At 44.5% G+C, this 20,467-nt stretch overlaps 1 protein-coding gene across 3 annotated transcripts in view; it reads right to left on the reverse strand.

Moving 5' to 3' along the window:
- Window positions 1–20,467, reverse strand: part of HIRA (histone cell cycle regulator) — an 88,159-nt gene that overhangs the window by 50,978 nt on the left and 16,714 nt on the right. For 2 of the 3 annotated variants that reach the window (XM_077874682.1, XM_077874685.1), the window contains exons 2-9: window positions 18,407–18,469; window positions 16,439–16,549; window positions 15,127–15,217; window positions 13,698–13,792; window positions 7,253–7,348; window positions 5,864–6,024; window positions 3,885–4,052; window positions 1,435–1,548 (exon numbers count right to left, since the gene is read on the reverse strand). In XM_077874682.1, coding sequence (XP_077730808.1) covers window positions 1,435–1,548; window positions 3,885–4,052; window positions 5,864–6,024; window positions 7,253–7,348; window positions 13,698–13,792; window positions 15,127–15,217; window positions 16,439–16,549; window positions 18,407–18,469 — 899 coding nt within the window. The other variant, XM_077874684.1, reaches the window with a different exon arrangement.

Consider the following 20,467-nt stretch of genomic DNA (forward strand, 5'->3'; position numbering starts at 1 on the left):
TGCTCCAAATCTAGACCCAAAGTTAACTACTATTAACACCTGAGTAATTTTTTTGGGGTCTATCCTGAACAAATATTTTATTCTTTGGCACGATTGTGCTTGCTTTTTCATTTGATACATAATAAGAATGTTATTAAATATATTGAAACCTCTCTTTTTTAATGACTGCATGACACCATGTGTATACTTGTATCTAGTCACTTAAAGGTTGGACTGTATGCCATCTCTACATTCCCACAGCTCACATGCTAGAGTATGACCACCTTGCTTACAGGTCCAGGGGCCACAGTGGAGTGGGCTGGGAGGGAATACCTTCTGCATGGCTCCCAACAGGTGCTGTTTCTGGGGGGAAGAGCTGCTGCAGCTACCCTAGTTCTGAGGATAGGGAATCTGAGCTACCTGGATCTCATAAGAAGAATCTTGCTCCTCCTCCAATTCTACTTCCAGAAAAAAATAGCCCCATCTCTCCTCCCAGAAAATATGCCTGCAGACCACTAAAAAATCTGGAACCTGTGTGAACCCCTGACCTCAGCATTATAAGAAAATGAGCACGTGATCAGTGATGTTTTGGTCAAAGAACCACAAAATGGAGCCTTAGGCCAAAAGGAGCTTAGGAAGAACATGCCTAGAATTGCCTATAATGGCAGAACCTGGGTTCAGGTTCTGAAATGTCACATGAATAAAGGCCTGAAAAAAAAAAAATCACAGTGTACACAACAATTAATTTCTCCGACAAACAACTATAATAAATGCGGCCAGAAGATAACCTCCAAGTCTACAACTATAAGTCCATTCTGTTTATGTGGCAATTAATAATTAGTTTGGAACAAACTATTGATTACTAAACATAACAATAAACATGAATCTTAACAATATTATGCCAAGTGAAAGCAATGCAAGATGCAAAGAAATACTGCACAACTCATCAATATGACAGACATCACTGGAGTAGCTGCATTGGCCAAGGGGTATTGGGAAATGGGGCCTTGACTGGGCAGGGATGAGGGGTTCCTTATCATATTAACATGTATGATAATACACTACAGTGTATACTTTAGGTGAATACATTTGCTGTACATTATATATAGATAACAAAGGTTTTCTGAAAGGAAGCAGACATGACATGGCATCCAGTGCCTATGAGGACCATCCAGTGCCTTGTGTCCTGAGTCTGGACACAAGAGCTGCTCTGACTGGGTCCCAGGGTAGCCTCTCCTAGCTAAGTACATGCCTAGTCTCGAGTCCTTCCTCCTTCCAGGGGTAACGAGAGGGCCTAACCTCAGGTGTGGGGCAGAAGCACACACTGAGCACCACCAAAAGTGAGGGGGAGGTCACTCTTCTTTCAGGCCTCTGGGCTCTACCTCCTTCACCAGCTCCTTTCCTTCTCCCTGAAGGAGCCACAAAAGCTCTTGGGCAGGGGGGGTTGGGGCTCACCCAGACAGAGAGAGAACGGTCCTTGCTGCCAACAGCACAGCAGCAATATGGGCAGCTGGGCTTTGCAGAACTTCCATTCTTCTGCTTTTTTTTGAAGATTTTTGGGTTGAATTTCTAAAGCCAAACAACAAATGTTAAAATAATTAATCAAGCATCAAACATATACCCCATGCCAAGTATCAGAAATATATAATACCAGCCTGTCTACGGGAAACTCACACTGACATTCTCCCAGCCCCAAGCACTCAGCATGCTTTACTTCATCTTCATAACTACCTGGGAGGCATTTTGCTGAGGTTGAAATGGAGTTTCAGGGAGGCTAGGAAATGCAGGCCAAGTCACCCGATGAGTAAGTAAGTGGTCAAACAAGGATTTGAAGCTGGCTCTACCAACTCTCCATTTCTGGGCCTGCAGCCAGACTGACAGCATATGGGAGCTACTGAAACTGGCTCTCTGAATTCCCCTTGGCCTGGGCAAAGGCAGTTCCAGGACCTGGCTTTAGGGACAAAGTCTTGACAGAGGGCAACGGGATTATCAGATATCTATTCCATTAATCCCTTCCTTCACTGTAGTTGTTGCTCAGAGTCAAAACTGTCTAGCAGATCCTGATCAACCCTGAATAATCTCACTTGGCCAGGGATGGTGGCTAAGTCATGCTAAAATGTACACTGGGGACCATCCTCACAATGTAATCTGGGTGCTGCTTTTGGCAAGGTTGGAAGCACACAATGAGTTCCTGCCACATTCCTGGATTGAAAGGAGTGGGAACTCTAGATTCAGAGCGGAATCCCCTAGCCAGGACAACTGAGGAGGAAGGGTGGATCCCTGGAGACTGATATCAGCTGGCCTGGCCCACAGGGCTTCTAATCCCAGAGGGCAGGCAGGAATGGCCAGTGGTACACAGAGACCAGACAACATGGCACCTGGAGGTGTACACCCTGGGTTTGAATCTTCAGCTACCCTGAGTTGGCTGAGGGGCCTCAGTACCGCAATCTCAGAGAGCCACTCATCCAGTGCCTATGAGGACCACCTGACAGTCATGTGGAACCACTATGCTAACCTGAAGCGGTGATTTTCTAACATTTTCCTAACAAGGACCTGGTTTCAAAGTCCTACATGGGCTCCAATACAAAAAAAATTAAAGCAGCAATATTTTATTTGTACAAAACATATATATATATTTTAAATCACAGCATATAATATTTATTATCACCATTTTAAAGATTTATTTTAGAGAGAGAGAGGGAGAGAAAGAGCATGCAAGCCAACATGTAGGGGGAAGGGCAGAGGGAGAGGAAGATAGAGAAATTCCAGTAGACTCCCTGCTGAACGTGGAGTCTGATGCTGGGCTCAATCTCATGACCCATGAGACCATGACCTGAGCTGAAATCACGAGTCAGGTGCTTCACCAATTGAGCTACCCAGGCACCCCTATAATATTTATTGTTAATTCAAACAATGGGAAGGATGAATCCATTTTAAGGAACACAAAAAATTGAGATCAGGAACCCAGATGATCTTTTTTTTTTTTTTTTTAAAGATTTTATTTATTCACGAGAGACACACAGAGAGAGGCAGAGACATAGACAGAGGGAGAAGCAGGCTCCCTGCAAGGAGCCTGATGCAGAACTCGAACCCAGGACCCCAGGATCATAACCTGAGCCAAAGGCAAACGCTCAACCATTGAGCCACCCAGGTGCCCCTTATCTTTCATTTTTATCAACCTTGGCCCACCAACCTATTTATTTTGCTTTGGTTGCCCAGTGCTGAGAAAATCCTCGTTAATGGTAGCCCGTATCTTCTGATACCCTTCACCTTCCATGTCAAGAATGGGCAGGGCAGCTCAGACTCAGGTGATCCACAGTATAGCCTCACAGCTATGACTAACTGCTGCTGGGGTTCAGGCACACACACTGTACCTGTGTTCCCTAGAGTCTGGCACTCATTAGGACCATCATGTTTTTTTTTGTTTTTTTTTTTTTTTTAAGATTTTACTTACTTATTCATGAGAGACACACAGAGAGAGGCAGAGACATAGGCTGAGGGAGAAACAGGCTCCTCACGGCCCAATGTGGGACTCAATCCCAGGACCCCAGGATCATGACCTGAGCCAAAGGCAGACGCTCAACCACTGAGCTACCCAGATCACTATGCTTAAGCACCCATGACCTGACCCAAATGTATAAAAAGGCTAGTGTGGAGCTATAATGTTTCTAAAGATTGATTTTTGTAATACTCATTAAAACATGTGAGTATGTATTCTGTTTTGTAAAATCTGTTAAAAATTATGAAACATAAATATGAAAAAAAATTATGAAACATAAGTAAAATGAAGCATGCAAGCCATAAGAATGTGACATGTGCTGACTCTCAGAGCCCACCATCTCAGTTCCACATGTGATCCAGCCATGGGGCCAGGCCCTACTCAGGTGGAGGCTAAGCATACTCACCACGACTGTCACAGCTTTCCGGTGCCCGACAAAGTCCATGTTGGTCTTCCAGCCCTCCCGTTCAATGATCTGGGCAGTGGGGCCAGAGTTGTTCATGGCGTGGGCAGATACCAGGTAGTGCCCATCCGGTGACCAGCTGAGCCGTAACACATGGGTCGTCCCTCCACACTGAAAGAAGAAACATCTGTACTTGGAGGCAGCTCAAGACCAACTGTGTGACCAAAACTCTGTCCTTAAGAATAAAGTGGACTTCTAATTTAGAAATATATGGTGATGGAGCATGTACACAAGCTTCTGGCTATGCTGACAGCTGTTAACATTCCAATCTCTCCAGATGATCTAATAAAAAAGGCTGTGTCAGATGAGACTGGGAGCTGCAGTATCCTATATTCCTCTATGGATGCTGAGCACAACAGAATGGCATAGACCTGAGGGGACCAGTAGGATAGCCACCTCTTTTAACTGTCAATTCTGTTTGGGCCAAATCTATCTGGCCACTGACCTCTTTCTTTTGCCTAGCACATTAACTCTATCACATTAGGTCTGCAGAGCATTGACTTCAGTGGAGAAAGAACTCTGTGGACCTCTAGGAGCCTGTCTCTGTAATGTAGCCAGTGGCAATGAGCCACTATGTACTTTCTCTAGCCTGCTTCAACTGAAGTGGTGGTACTCGCAAAGGAAAGAGCTTCGTAAAGTCCATATAAACCATAATATGCGTAGCAGAAAGGGACTGCTCCCCTGACCTCGACTAGGGCTGAAGCAAGGCATCCCTCCACATTATTATTCCTGCCAAATGAGATGACATGAGCCAGAAAACCAGTTCCCTAAAGCTCAAGGTCAGTCTAGGGTCAGCCTTTAAGACTTAGGAATTAAGATCTTGCCTCATAGCCCCAGAGAAGGACATGACAAGGCGTGGACTGAGTGCAGTGATGCATCGGCCTCAACTTCCATCTGGGTCACAGATGCAGGCGGTCCAGGCCCACCTGAGGTTGAGGAGTCCCGCCAGCTCCCACTGGGATTCCAAACATTCCTACCTATCTACCATAGCTGCCCCCAGGAACCCTGCTAGTGGGACCCTGCTGCCTAGTTGCTGGAGCCCTGAGGGGAAGCTCCGGAAGGCAGGAGGGCCCATGTCCCCTGTACCAGGCTGCAGCCAATGAGGGCAGGGTTAAGTAGGGTGAATAGTATTGCTAATGTGGTGCTGTTGGTTTAGGGAAAACTGAATACATGATTTCCACCTTCCTTCTGCAGCCAGCCCTAACCTGTGGGCAAATGTCTATATCTCCTGCAAAACTTGCTCACAGCCCTTCCTCTGATGCAATCAGCACTCCTGGGCTGTTTCTGCACATTCTGGACAACTCATCACCATATTCATAACAGATGTGAAAGTCTACCTTCACACTAGGCTCTAACCTTTAAGGGAGAGACTTCATCTCAGTCCACTTTCATTTCCTTTATCTAGTACTATCCTTCTCATAGTAGGGACTTAAAAACAAAATCTAACAAATAATGGAGAACTTGAACTCTGATTCCACATGAAACAAGAACGCAAATAAAGGAAAAGGTAGTAAGATACTATACAAGTCACTGTAGTCTGACCTCCAGACATTCTGCACACTGTACTGTTTATAATACCTAAGAAAAGAAGCTGGCAGGCCTGTAAAGTGCAAATCAGTGAGTAAAGCCACAGCACAGTCAGAAAAAATAAAAGATAGGGCCTCCTCCACCTGTGTGGCACAATGGTATAGAGGAATCACCAAGATTCTTTTCAGTTTTTTCTCACTTCAAAGTTGGACATTTAATACAGTTTGAGAAATGGAAGATTTTCATCATTTGACTCTTGGGCCCGAATGCCCATCCCAGAAAATGCTGACCCGTCTGCTCAGGCCTCTAGACTCTGCATTCACCCACAAGGTCTGGACCCCAGCCAACTCCTCTGTCCACAGAGGCCAGGGAGGCTGCTGGACCGAGCTCCTTACCTCATCAAAAGGCTTGGTGATGCTGGTCTCCAGCTGCCAGTCTAGCGTTCTCCACACCTTTAGGCTGCGGTCATCAGCTTGAGAGGCAATGTATTTACCAACAGGGTCCCAAGTCAACCCCTTTACCAAGCCAGAATGGCCTCTCAGAGTAGCTAGAATTTCTGTGGAGGAAAAGAATAGATTGGAAAGCATTAGCTAGGGGAAAATGACGAGTCTACATAGAAACATGAGCTGTAATCCATGGGCAATGGAAAGGCTGGCCAAGAGAAGGGAACTCAGGAGTCTACCTTGGCCAGCTCCCAACCCTGGGCACAAGCAGAAGAGCCCCCTCTGATCTTCTGTTAAGACAAAAGCAACCTGAAGGAAGAACTGCTCCTGGGAGGTGGACACTGTGATTTTCTTTCAGTCACAGCTAATACTGAGCCTGCACAGGTCCCCTAAAGGGCAGGCAAACAGGGATCCAGGCTTGGGCCAGAGCCAAATTCTGCCCCTTTGACTTGTTTGCAGTTGGCAGCTCTGTCAGGGGTTTCCCCTGCAGAACAGAAGGCCATGCCCATCTGGGCTGTAACATCAATATTTCTGATTATGAACCACTCTGGCAGCTCCCTGATAAAGAACAGGGCTGACAGCTCAGGGGGACACAGCACTGTGCTGAAAGTTCTTTGTAAGTCATCACTGAGAACAAAAGTGTGCAAGACAGCACATCCTAGAGGTCTGCAATCTAAATGCCACCCCAACTCTAAATCTGGCCCTCTGTGACCTGGACAAAAATGCCCCCATACACATAGTAGCTTATAAAGAGAGAAAATGACATGGGTCAAGTTCATGGAGGATGCTTTTTAGCCCACGAGCAAAATATATTCCAAATACTAACAAGGAATAGAAGTAGCTTAAGAGTTATAAACTGCAGTGAAATGCCAGGTCATGCCATCCATCTGTTATGACTTTAAACACATTAATAAGAAATACCAATCTTTTGCACAACTGGATTTGTTAGCCTTTATCTGCTTAAGGGCTTCAGAGAGGAGATGTTAACTAAGTGGAAGGCCAGAAGCCCAGCAGTGAGGAGGCATGCTTTCAAAGATATATGTGTGTGTAGGGGGGTGCCAGATGCCCAAGAACATGCAACGCTACCCTATCACCTTCATGACAGGGTGGATGTGGCACATACATGCTAGCACTCAGTTACTATTTTTCTTTAACATATACCTCTTTTAAAACCTTAAACAAGTGTCACTGAATAAGAAAAAAAGAACTGAATTGCTGACAAGACACATGTATCTCCATTCACTGTGAGATACTTATTACCACCAGCCTTAGGAGACAGAGAGTCCACCCTGCTCCAGATGATCAGCTCATTTTTGCCACCACCCAGTCAGAGGCCCAGACCTGGGAACTTCACAGCATTCCAGATGACGACAGTATTATCCACACTGCACGAGGCCAGCCAGGCATCATGGGGAGACCACGCTACATCCATCACATCTGGAAGACAGAGGGCTGGCAGTGAGTCTCTTACCTGGTATGCAGACTCAGCAAGGGGGGCACTCGACACTTGTCTGCCAGGTGGGCCTGCAGCCCCTAGCATCTGACATTTTAGGAAACTTAACTTCAGATAATCATAACTAGACTGTTTTTTAACCAATCTGCAAAACTACCCCACTAAGGTTTTTGAACTGGTCATGACATTTGAAGCATCTATGTGACCTCGCTCATCCCTCTGACAAACAAGGTAACTAGGGGCATAGCTGAGAGTTTGGGGCCAAATAGAAGAACCCTGGCTCTGATACCTGCTGGGTCTGTGGCCTCAGGCTCGCTAAGCATGCTTCTCTGATCCCAAATGGGCCTGAGCCCTTTGAGCATTACAGGCACAACACTCAGCAGAATGCTTAGCACGCAGCCAAAGTTCAACAGCTGCTGAATAAGCGGGAGGCCATTTTTAGGCCTTTCTCAAGAACTGGACCTCACCTCTAAGACCCCATCAGAGCATCCCTTCCCTAGAGAGCCCCCAAACGCAGTACTCATGTTTACTTCTTTATGAACAGTTTTCTCATCTGTAAAATGCAGATTAAAAAAAAAAACACCCTATGCTCAGAGTGTTATTATGAAAATTAAATGTGAGAATTGCTGTAGCACGGTGCCAGGCACACACCAAGGCATCGATAAAGGTCAGCTGTGATGGTGACGATGACTGGGCCCATCTTGCCGTGCAGATGTGATTTTTCTAGCCTCTGTGCCTGGTGCAGTGCTAGGTGTACAGAAGAATGGCTGGCGAGGCGAAGAAACAGAAACACAGCAGCAAGTTAATAGCTATCTAGTCCTCTCCCCATAAGATTTTTTGAAAAAGTGTAAGCAAAATACTCAAAACTTCTATTTTTTTTTCTATTTTAAAAAAATTTTCAGGGACAGCTTGATGAATTTTCTCCACAAGGTACTGCACTTTGTATTTCACACTGCATACACACTAGGGTGCTGCATTTAGTATCCTCATAGCCTATGTGATCCTGAGGGCTTCGTTTGTTCGGCTGTGCATTCTAGGTCTTTGAAAGCATTCACTACCATAAACAGACCTAATTCAACAATGAACTGTTAACTCGGTCCCAAGTTTTTATGCCAACAAGCACGCAGGTGTATGCCACTCTCTACACTCTGGCTTATTTCTGTGACTGATATCCCAAAGTGGGACTCTAGGCAGAGTGCCTGAAGATTTTTCTAAGTCTGGACTCTAACTCTGTAGGCTGCTTTCCTGAAACCTCTAGGACTTCACACTTTTATAAGCAGAATGTTCATTTAAAAATCCTCTTATTAGCTTGAGGGTATGATTTGTTTCCCTCATTTATTAAGTACATTTTGATGTTTAAACTTTGATTAGTAAAAAGTGAACATTTTTCTTATCTGTCTAAAGTCTTCTTGGACTGTTTTGCTCCTACCTTCTGTCTGTTGGGAACTCTTTTGTTCAGTGGGTCTAACAAACACCAATGTAGTGCCTATAAAAATGAGGACTAAAAACCTCCTCTAGGAGCTTAGAGGCCAGGAGGGGCAGACATGTTAACATCAGAATTTCACCATGGTACCTAAGTCTGAGAGCAGAGAAGTGGTCAGCTGGGAATACCAGAAGAGAGATGTGATTTTTCCATCCAATTACCATGGACTACTGATAATACAGACATTAGCTTCAAATTCTATCAGTTTATCTTCCTATCCTATAGGAGATTTATGTAGTAAAATCTCTTATTCTCCTTTGTGACCTCTTTTATTGCCTGTTAACCTTAAAAATATTCCCTCTGCTAGAGGTTTGATGAATATTCAATTGTTTTCTTCTGCTTTAATTATTTAGACTGTTTCTCTCTTTAATATCTAGAATTTATTTCAGTGCATGGTGTATTTAGTGAGGCTCTACATTTCTCTCTCCTCATCTATAAACTGTGTTGGTTGGTTTCAGTCTAGCTCTGTCCTCTTCTGGGTCTTTCTTGAGCATTCTCTAATGAGGCTTCCATCCAACTTCACCAACATGAACAGCACTTAGCTAAGGCCATGGGAGGCCTCCATATCAAGTCCAGTGATCAATATCCTCAGTCCTCACCTGACCTCAAAGCAACACGTAATGGGCTGCTCAATTGCTTCTCCCTCAAACATTCTTCCACTATCTAACTGGCCTCCTCTCCATCACAGCCTTTTTCACTGGTTCCTCATCACCCCCAAAGCCCAGCCTAGATCTACCCTTGGTCTCCAGTCCCACATATACTTCTTCCCTGTACTCCACTCTCACATATCAAAATGCTTATGCAGCAGGGCCACTTATACCTCTGCTAGGCAATGCAAACGTGCCCCAAAGCCAATTCCTAAATATTTCCTTCAGCAAACATTTCTGTCCCACCCACACACCTTCCATCAGGTGATGGTAACTGTATCCTTGACACCCTCCACACCAGTTTCCAGGAAGCTGTCCTGATTCCTTTGCTTATCTCACACCCTACATACCATCCCCACTGCTCCTCCTGACTTCCACTGCTGTGACCCAAGTCCCCCATCTCTCACCAAGATTATGTCAGCAGTCTCGTCGGTGGTCTCTCTAGTGCTGCCTATAGTCCATGCAGCTGCTACAGGCCTCCTTACTCCTCTGCTCAAAACCCTGAGCCTTCCCATCTCACTCAAATGCAGATGCTCCTGCTTCCCTCCCTGTTCATTCCCCATGTCCTAGCCTCAGGTGGTTCTCTGAACATATCAAGCACATGCCCACATTCCAAGGCTGCTGTCCTGGCTATTCCTTTGGCCTGGAAAACTCTCTGAATGTGCACACCATTGTCCTCTAACCTCAATGTGGTCTTCCCTTGGGTGTCACCTTCTCAGGAAGGCCTCCCGGAGAATGCCATCTTATTTTGCTCCATAGCACTTATTTTCTAGTTTCTGATGTGACTAGTTGTCTGTTTCTAAGAATGTAAACTCCCTGAGAGTAGAAAAGCACCCAGAACATATCAGGTTCTCAATAAATATTTGTTAAATAAACTTGGGGGGAAAAAAGCATCTTTATTTTATTTGGTCTTTCCATTTATGAAGTGCCCATTTTATCTCTCTCAAAAAAGGTTTGTGGTTTAATTCTTACAGATCTCAAACATTTCTTGGTAAGAGCATTCCCGAGTATTTACAATTTTTTCTTCCTGCTGTGTAAGTGTTCTCTTCGTAGCATCAGATATTCTAATTCACTATTACTAGTGAAAGATGAATAATTAAAAATTTTCCTATATATCAATTCAACAACTCATTTTTATTAGTTCTAGGTGCTTTTCAACACTTTTTAAGTTCTAACAACTGTGAACTTAATGTTTTGCCATTAGTTTGAAAGACATAGGACTTTTTTCATGTTAAGGAAATAGCTTCCTATGTCCACTTAAAAATATTTTTATTGGGGGGATCCCTGGGTGGCGCAGCGGTTTAGCGCCTGCCTTTGGCCCAGAGCGCGATCCTGGAGACCTGGGATCGAATCCCACATCGGGCTCCCAGTGCATGGAGTCTGCTTCTCCCTCTGCCTATGTCTCTGCCTCTCTCTCTCTCTCTCTGTGTGACTATCATAAATAAATAAAAATTTATAATATATATGTATATATTTTTATTGGGATGCCTGGATGGCTCAGCAATTGAGCATCTGCCTTCGGCTCAGGGCGTGATCCTGAAGTCCTGGGATCGGGTCCCACATTGGGCTTCCTGCATAGAGCCTGCTTCTCCAGAACTCTGCCTATGTCTCTGCCTCTCATGAATAAATAAATAAAAAATCTTTAAAAAATATTTTTATTAAAAATTGATGCTGAATTATCTAATATCCCTTTCAGAACACCTCCTAAGATGACTGTTTTTTTGTTTTGTTTTTGTTTTTTTTTAAAGGATGCTCCATGCCCAACTTGGAGCTTGAACTCACGATCCTGAGATTAAGAGTCACATGCTCTACTGACTGAGCCAACTAGGAGCCCCAAGGGTCTTTTCTTATTTAATCTTCTAGTATGTTGTTATAGTAACAGATTCCCTTTACACAAAACTCTCACTTTTATATAAATCATGTTTAGTCAAAATGAATTACTGTTTTTAAAAGTTATCAAAATCATGAGCATACGTTTTTTATTTTTTCATATTCGTCTATATTTTTACTATTATTTTTTTAGGTTTTGGGAACCCAGGGTGACAGCTTCCTTTGAAGAATAAATATTTCTACATTCTGGAATAATTTTTCTTAAAAGCTTGAAACAATACATCAACAAATCAAAAAGTAATTTTGAAAAGGAAGCATTTCTGATTATTTCAAAATTTTCACTGGTTATTTAAGTTTTCTTAACCTTATGCTGTCAATTCTGAAAATTCCTATTTTCTAGAAAACTGTATTTCTTTTAGCATTTTTTTTTTAGTTTAATAAACATTATGCTATACTCTGATAATTTTTTTCCCTCTGGGTTAAATGTTTCTCTAGATCCTTTACATCTAATTTCACCTAGGTTTTTTTCCCCCTATCCCCTCCCCATTAAATATGCCAACTTTGCTTTCAAAGACCCAGTGCTTTCTATTTATTTCTGCCTTCTCACTGATGTTTCTTCTTAAAGAGTTCTGCTCACAGCTGCTATCAGGACCACCAAACAAGGAGTGGGTGTTTCTGCTGAAAGTAGGCAACTCGACTTGCCTGGTAAAGGAGAGCCCTGGCATGGTGGGCCTGGAGAGAAGTTGAGGTTTGGCTCAGTCCAAGTCTCAGGTTAAGGAACCCATCAAGAGCCTCATGGAAGCCCCACCTTACATTTAAACACCTGCATGGATACTTTCTTCAAGTTCCAGAGGAGTCCAATTAGACTCTCTGTGGGCAATTGTGAGTAAGTGAGGTTAAATTACACATTTTTATGGTTATCAACAATTATACAATGCTACTCTGTCAGCTTTTAAAAATGTGGAATTAGGGGCAGCCTGGGTGGCTCAGCAGTTTAGCGCTACCTTCAGCCCAGGGCGTGATCCTGGAGACCCAGGCTACCTGCATGGAGCCTGCTTCTCCCTCTGCCTGTGTCTCTCTGCCTCTCTCTCTCTCTATCTCTTATGAATGAATAAATAAAATTTAAAAAAAAATGTGGAATTAAGCTATGGTCACCAAGAGATGGGTTTGTTCACCTTTAAATTGTCTATGGAGTATCTGTAGAACATATACTGTCAGTGGATTACAACCGATGCCTTTCAAACCACTCCCTCTTGCCCTATCTTCTCCCAGAGCTCCAGGCTCAATTCCAATGATCTTGTGACATTCTTCACTGCCCCTACTCCCAAAACTCAGCATCCCATGCTGAATTGTTGTCCACTCTTGTAAGCCCACTATCATTACGGTCTGAAAGGGGACACCCCTGGCTATGCAGGCACCAGCTAGGAATCTCTCTCATCTCTCCCCCGCTTTGTCCTAAGAATTTCCCAAGTCAGTCTCTCCCCTCCAAACCAATTATCCCAGACCCGGTTCAGGTTTTTGTAGTTTCCATCTGAACCACTGAAACAAGCTCATTTTCTACAACTGTGTCAGATTGATCTCCCTCTTACACCTCAAAGGTTTTAAAGCCTCCCTATCTCTTCCACAATAAAGGTCACCTTCATTAACAGGGAACATAAGCCTTCAATGATCTGGCCCTTGACATTCAGCCAGCCCCACTCTGTTGCAGCTTCCTGCCTTGTATGCAAAGTTCAACTGTGGTGAATCCATGCACACCAGGCCTTTCTGGCTTCTGCTATCCCCCTGTCTGGAAAATGCTTCAGGCCATTCTTGGGCACTAGACCACAGGCTTTCTGAGGTACAGTCACTCTGGCATCCCTGCATGAGTGTACAGCACATGGCTTTTGACTGCTATTAACTGACCTTCCTTCTCTTCAGTCCAAATCTGCAAAATGTGTCCTTTTTCATTCCAAGTCTATTAAACACTTTGCAAATATACGCAAGGTCAAGGGGGTCATTGGGCCCCTTTTCATGTGTGCTAGTTTCTGTGGAATAAATAAAGTGTGCTTACGGACTTAGTGATCCACTGATGAAGGTATTGATTCAGTTCACCAGGATAAACAGCAGAACATGGGGATTTCTACATTGAAGATATAAACATATACCCCATGAGGCAGGAGTGGGGGCACTGAATGCAGCTGGAGGCAGGCAGTGGAGACAGTGACTACAAAGACCCTGAAGGACAGGCATGGTGTGACCAATGGTGATGGGGAGGGACGGCCCAGACATAAGGCTGTTTTAAGGACCAAAACAGTCCACAGGGGCCATGGAGGTACTGCTGCTGACCTCAGACAGCTGCCAGGGCCGCCCACCCCAACAGGCAGCCCCACTCACCGCCTGAGTGACTCCGGAGGATGGAGACACATCGCCACTGCTCCACATTGGCAAGCTTACCACTGGAGCCAAACACGGTGCTGGGGCCGATGTACCTGTGTGAAAGAGGAGTCAGAAAGGCACTCCAAGCATGCTCTAGGCACTGCACAGAGATACTCACTGCAGCGCGGCTTATCATGGCAGACAGAACAAAGCAAAATCAGGCAATGGCTGGAAAGCATCAAATTGCTGAACAACAGGGGCTGATTAAGTAAGTCATGTTCCATGCACTTGATGAAATACTACATAGCCATCACAAATCTTGTGGTAAAAGACTATCTACTGCATGGGGAAATGTTCACCATATATAATTAAGTGAAAGAAGCAGGCCACAGGACATTCTATACAATATGATAGATATCATTATGTAAATAAATAAATAAAATACATGTAACATGGATATCATCTATGCATGGAAAATGGATCAGAAAGACAGACATGAAAAATACCAAAATATTACCCATGGCTTTCTTTGGATGGTGATTTTTATATATTTCTTCAGATTTCCAAACTATACACTAAATACGTTATTTATGTTGACTAAAACAGCAAAATCAATGACAGTCTTTTTAAAGCCCTCTTGCAAAGCATTGAAAGCACAGGTACTAGCTCTTGCTGTGCAAGCAGTCTGGGAGTTCCCCATGGAGGTAGCACTGACACAACTGATGCACAGAGCCTCTGTTAACACAATTTGCTCCTATAGAACTCTTTACGAACTCCCAGAAAGAGCTCACTGAGTGAGCCAAAGGAGACAGCGCACCTCTGTTCTCATGGCCATGGCTATAGGGTCACTCTGGCTAAGCAGTGAAGTAGAATCTGGTTTCCTAGTCTGGCCCCAGAGTCACTTAGTGAGCTGGTTATGGAGTAGAGTCCCAGGACCCACCCTGAGAGGCTCTAAGTTTATACAAAAAGTTTTCTAGGTGATGATTAGTTCATTATGGGTACAGAGCAGGCACTTTCAAAGGGGCTCCTTAGAGACCTAGGGTGTGGCTGACAGAGAATGAACGGCAAAGAGGGTGGGCTCCAGATCCCCTCCCCCAGATTCCATCAGAGCACTTTGACTTTTACCTATGTTGTATGTTGGGAAATTTCATTTGAAAAGCAAAACAAACAAAGCTACCAATGTCAGCAAAGGAAACGATTAGCATTCCTCTTCAGGTGGAAACCCTGCAGCCCTGTGAGGGGGCGACTGAGCAGGTCTCCAGGCAGGTGGGTGGCCTCCCAAAGCCTTAGTCAGGCCCTAGCTGCTCCTGGACTGTGTGTGCTTCCTGCTACTCAGGAAGTTGGAGCTCTAGGGACTTCAGTGTCAGAGTAGGGAAAGGTGACTATGATTAAGACCAGCAAAGAAGCTTCTAAAAATAAAATGTGAAGAAAGGAAAATGATGCTTACGTAGCCCGCTTCCACACCATAATCAGTTTGTCATCTCCCCCAGAAGCTAAATACATCCCACTGTTTGACCACCGCACACAGTTCACACATGCTGGGAAGAAAAAAAAATAGGGTGATGAAAATCCAATAGTCACGCCCATTTGTTTTATGCAGAGTCTGGCAAGATGCAAAGGGTTTATAAAACCTATTCTCTCTCAACTATTCAAGGCATCCACTATGGGTGAGTCCCAGAAGAACAATCCAGATCAAATACTATCCTACTTATGCTGTAATAACAAATGACCAGGACAGAGTTTGGAGGGGGAAAGTCTATATAACCTGAGAAGTGTTAGTGCTGGATGAAACAATCAATACAAGGAAGTGAATTTCCATGAAAACTGATAACTAAATCTCATTATTTCAAAAGGGTTACCTCATGATGAGATGTGTTTCTGAGCAGGGAGAATTTTTGAAATGAGGGCATGAACTAAAAAGGCTGAGATGCCTTTTCCAAAACTTTCAGGGGAACAAGCCTGCTAGAGCATAAAACCCTGACTTCATCCCATCTAACACTTTTAAATTTGGATTTTCCAAACTTGTCAGCACTTCAGGTTGTCTGGTTCTGCACTTATAAATTAAAACCAGCAGAAATGCCTCCTAGGCCCCCAAATGGGTTAGAGCCTCTGGGAGCACTCGCAGCTCAGCCTTTGGGAACCCTGCAATACAAGGGATATATCCAAGTTGTAGGACTTGTGTTCTAGGTTGGAGGGCACGGAGGCATATTGGGAGAGCAAAACACACAGAGGTAAGGGAGGGGACATAACTGTTAATGGAGCATCTCAGGGGAGGCAGCTAGGTTGGAAACCAGAGCCAGATACAGTCACCCTGATGCTCAGAGGCAGGAAAATAAGGCGCTAAACATAGGAAAGGAAACCACAACACTGTCCAACCATCAAAAGATCCTGGCAGAGGGCCTCAGAGTGACACAGTGGCAATCTGAGACATTTTGGTGAATTGTCTTTAATACACCCTTCCCCAGAACCCTACTGCTTCCAGGTTGCTGGCCCCAAAGCCCCATGGAATCAGGCAGTAACGACTCATGAGCAGGAAATCACCAGAGGTACCTGCAGACTGTCCAAAGATGGTTCTGTGGGCGGGCCGAGTCTTCTGCCGAATAACTCACCCAGGTGTGCAGCCAACATCTGTGCCTTCAGACAGCAGGCCGAGGGGAGTTACCGCCGCACGGGGCCTTATCTTTCTAATTACAAACACATGTGCTAACCTTGGGCACTCTGCCAACACGCAAAGCCTGCAAAGGGCCACTCTGTAATACCTAAGTGATTGTCCATCTGGCAAAGCATCTTGGGAATATTTTCATCCTTCTCGTCATCCTCCTGGAGGACTGGAGACATATTCCAGATCACAACCTTCCCAGAATCCTGTCCTGGAACGAAGGAGCAGAAATAATTCAATGTTCAAGAAGTAGAAATCTGATACTAACTCTGAGACATAGTCCTAATTTAGCTTTCACAAACTATAAGGGACTGGATTGGAGAAGAATAAATTTGCATTACTCACGTAAGTTATAGAAAAGAAATGAAGAAAAGTGCTAATAGGGATCAAAAAGCATATGGATTTAGTAGTAGGGGGAAGCCAACCTGACTTTGAAAAGAACTTTGGACTAGAAATCAGGAGAGGGGACTGAGCTCTAGTCTGTCTCTAATACAGATCCCTTAGGAGCCCCTCTATAGAAGCTCCTCATCCCTGCCCAGACCCTCACTCCTCATCCGTAAGCTAAAGAGCTAGAAAAGCTGATGGATGTCCCAGGATCCTTTCAGGTATGTACATGGGAACCCTAGCAACCAAGGGGAACAGCACATCCCTCCCAGTACTTTGATCCCTTTCTAGGTGCTGCCTGGAGTCCATGGCTGCTTCCAGAGCTGACTGGATGCTTTGAGACCTAAGTCTGAATTAAATTGCCCTGAACATAGGAAAAAAAGGCTGATTACCTATCTGCCCTCTGCTGTCACCTACAGATGGGAGATCAACCAAAGGAAGGCATTTAGGGTTCCCGGGATCATAAGGCGATGTACTACTCTGCTAAAAAATTTATCTATGCATTTGACAATGATTCTTCTTCTTTTTTTTTTTTTCTTTTGGCCATGATTTTTCTTTCTAAGCTTTCAATTTACTGGTAACTAATGAAAGTCTGGCCCCTTATTTAACTCTTACAGAGAAGCAAAAACCAATAAATGTCTACAAATGGGCATGTCAGAATTACCATAAGGCATACCTAAAGCTGCCTATTGGCCAGTATGTAAAAATGTTTCCTACACAGCTCTTCCTGACCTTACTATACTGAGAAGGGTGGGAAGGTATGCCTCTTCTTATGGATGAGGGAAAAACTCTGTCCCCCAACTTAGTCCAATGCTCGTAGGTAACATCAGGGGGTACCTTCTAGTGCAGTCCACAATGTCCAGAAGGAGATCAAGGCCTCCCTGAATACCCTTGCAGCAGGAAGTCCATAGACAACGCACCCTGTAGCACCTGGCTTGAGTACCTGGAACTCACAGAGGTGCTCTGCAGGTGCTGTCCAGGGAGGCACTGGCCAGAGAAAGACACTGCTCTAGGCCAAAGCTGCTGGGGCTAGGATCTGTGGGAATGCTACCTTGTGCTACCATATATACATCTTGGTGTCTTGGCTTGAAAAATGACTGTCTTTCCAAGCAGGGCTGTTATTGTGACACTGCAACACTGGATGAAGTACACTGTGGACCATATATTTTCAAATGGCATGGGCACTTTTACTTGCCCACAGTGTACTTGTTCTCTATCTTAGTCGAACTCCTCTGAGGCCAAAAGATGAGCCTAGTAACTATATGATCACTTCCATATTTACTTTAACCACTTCTTCCCCTTTTTCAGATGAGAAAGTGCTGCCAGGACGAAGATAAGGACCCAATCTTAGCCTCTGGAGCTGGGAATCTATCCATGGAACCACCCATCATTCTCCATGTTCAATACGCTGCAGCTTGGGGATGCAAACTGATTTTAACATTAACCCAATGAACAGGAATTAGAAAGATACACCTATTACCAAAATATTTATACAGAGCAAGCACATTAGAGCCAAAAAAGGATTTTGATTTAACCTGTTCAGATAATAGATTATAATAATACATTTTAAATGGAGTCATATGCATATTGAAAAACGTTAAGTATTCTATCTTCAGCTCAGTGGGCAACCAGGAGAATCAGAGCAAGGTGTCAGGACTGTGAGTGCTCCCTCTTGTGAACGTACCTTGTCCTCCAGTTGCGAACTTGGTCCCGTCAGGGTGAATATCAACCGAAAAAATTGGCTTGCCTGGAAACAAAGGAAAAAAACACACACACACAACATCTACCTTGGCTTGTATTCACTGGAGAACAGCAAAAGAGTTAAAAATTTTGAAATAGAGGTTATTTAAGTAATATCTCTCATCACTGCTCCTAGGAAAAAATAATAGGCTGCCCATAAATTACCTTAAAACTGCAGTGATCTAAAAGTTTCAGTTAAAGTATGAGCTGCTGGAAGACTCTCCAAGTGACATTAAATAGCTGAGTCTAAAAGGGAGACAAGGCATTCTGTCACTAAAACAACTGAGTCCATAGATCGCCTGAGCATTTGCACAGAGGTTCAGCGGATAGTAGGTGGCCACATAGTGGGGACGTGCTTTGTAAAGGTTATGAGGTATTTATGCAGTATCTCTGAGTCACAGGGTTTACCTCTCCAGCCATCTCTCCATCCCATGGACCTGCACTTATTAGCTGGCAGCTTGGACACAAGCACCCTGGCCTTTCTGCCTCACTGTCTGACAGCTGGGTAGGACCAACAGCTGACTGTGATCACAGGTATCACCTCCCTCATGCTTCTGTTTGCAAAAATTCTCCTGTGTATTTGTGCTGCATCAAAGTCCATAGAGAATCAGCCTTCTTGGCATCTCTGATGGTTGAACTTCCTCCACAGGATGTACCCTGTTCAACTGGATGTTCAGTCCCTCTAGGGGGAAGGACTATAGTTTTTAGCTCCTTGGAGTCTCCATAGGGTGCAGAGCCCATAAAGCTGTATGGCTAGCTTGGTGGATCAGACTGGCAAAGGCATCATGACAGCTTGAAAATCCAGCAGGCTAGAAGTATTCCTGAGACCTGGGCCCTATGGTGTTTGTCAGCTCCCTGGTATGCTTTCATGCTAAGAGTGGCAGGTCAATTGTTGTCAAGTTCATCACCATAGCCTCAGCTTCTAGCATAGGCCCAGTGAGTGGTGGCTCAGTAACATTCATTCAGTGACAATCAGAAGCATGACAATAGACTGAACATCAGCAATCACTATTATAGACAAGGTGCCGTTGCCAAGGAGTCTCTTGGTTGAGGCTGCTCTGTCTCCATTACCCAAGAGGAGTTGGCATGGACACCAGAAAGAAGGTTACTAGCACTAGAATCACATGATGGCAAGTACAGGCAGGGTAGGATGAGACAGGGGCAGGCAGTGGCTGAAAGTCCTCCCAGGGCTACTGTCAAAGTGTGGAAAGTCAAATATTGGTACCCAAAAAGGCAATCGCCAGCATGAGCCCCAAACAATAGACGGCTCACCTTACCTTTTTCCACAGAGCCACACCCCTAACAGGCAAACTGAGCCTGAGCTTCCACAAGACAAGGGGAAATGTGCTCTCCTTCTTGTCATTACATGGTAGTGGGGAAACAGCTGTGTAAGGCCACCAGTAAGCAGATGTGCCAAATGCCAAGGGCCTTATTTTGTCTCAGAGAACAAGCAGAAATCCTAGGAAAGTTGGAAATCACATCACATATTATTTCATCTCTACTACTTACTGAAACCCAATACAACAAGGGCTGCTACAGCAGGCCCCAGTCATCCTGGCAGCTCCAGCTTTGTCCCTGAGACCCTCAGTCACCTCCCAGCCCATACCTAAGAGCCAGGGCTCTATAATAACAGGTCGAGTTCAACCCAGTAGCTGATTGCCTTCCTGGAGTACATGCAGTATACTCAAAGCTTCCCCAGATGTGCAGACCCTAATTAGCCCCATCTTCATCTTTAAGAAAAGAATCTAGACAACTATATACAGTGGGTAAAAGAGTGGTAGGTACTGGGGGAACACAAGTAAGGACTGGAAATGTTCAAATTGGTGCTCTGGTGCCTATGCACTCAGACCTACACTGGCATGCCACATCCTTCCTAGGTCAGGTAGCTGCCACATGTTTTAAGCCTGAGAGCCTGACACACTGCTGCTGAGCATGTGCCACATTTTCCCAGAGGCTGGGAAACAGGACTTGAGGGAAGCAGTAGCAAGAAGGTGGCTTTCTTGAC

The sequence above is a fragment of the Canis aureus genome, chromosome 27, assembly GCF_053574225.1.
Source record: "Canis aureus isolate CA01 chromosome 27, VMU_Caureus_v.1.0, whole genome shotgun sequence".
Taxonomy (NCBI): Eukaryota; Metazoa; Chordata; class Mammalia; order Carnivora; family Canidae; genus Canis; species Canis aureus.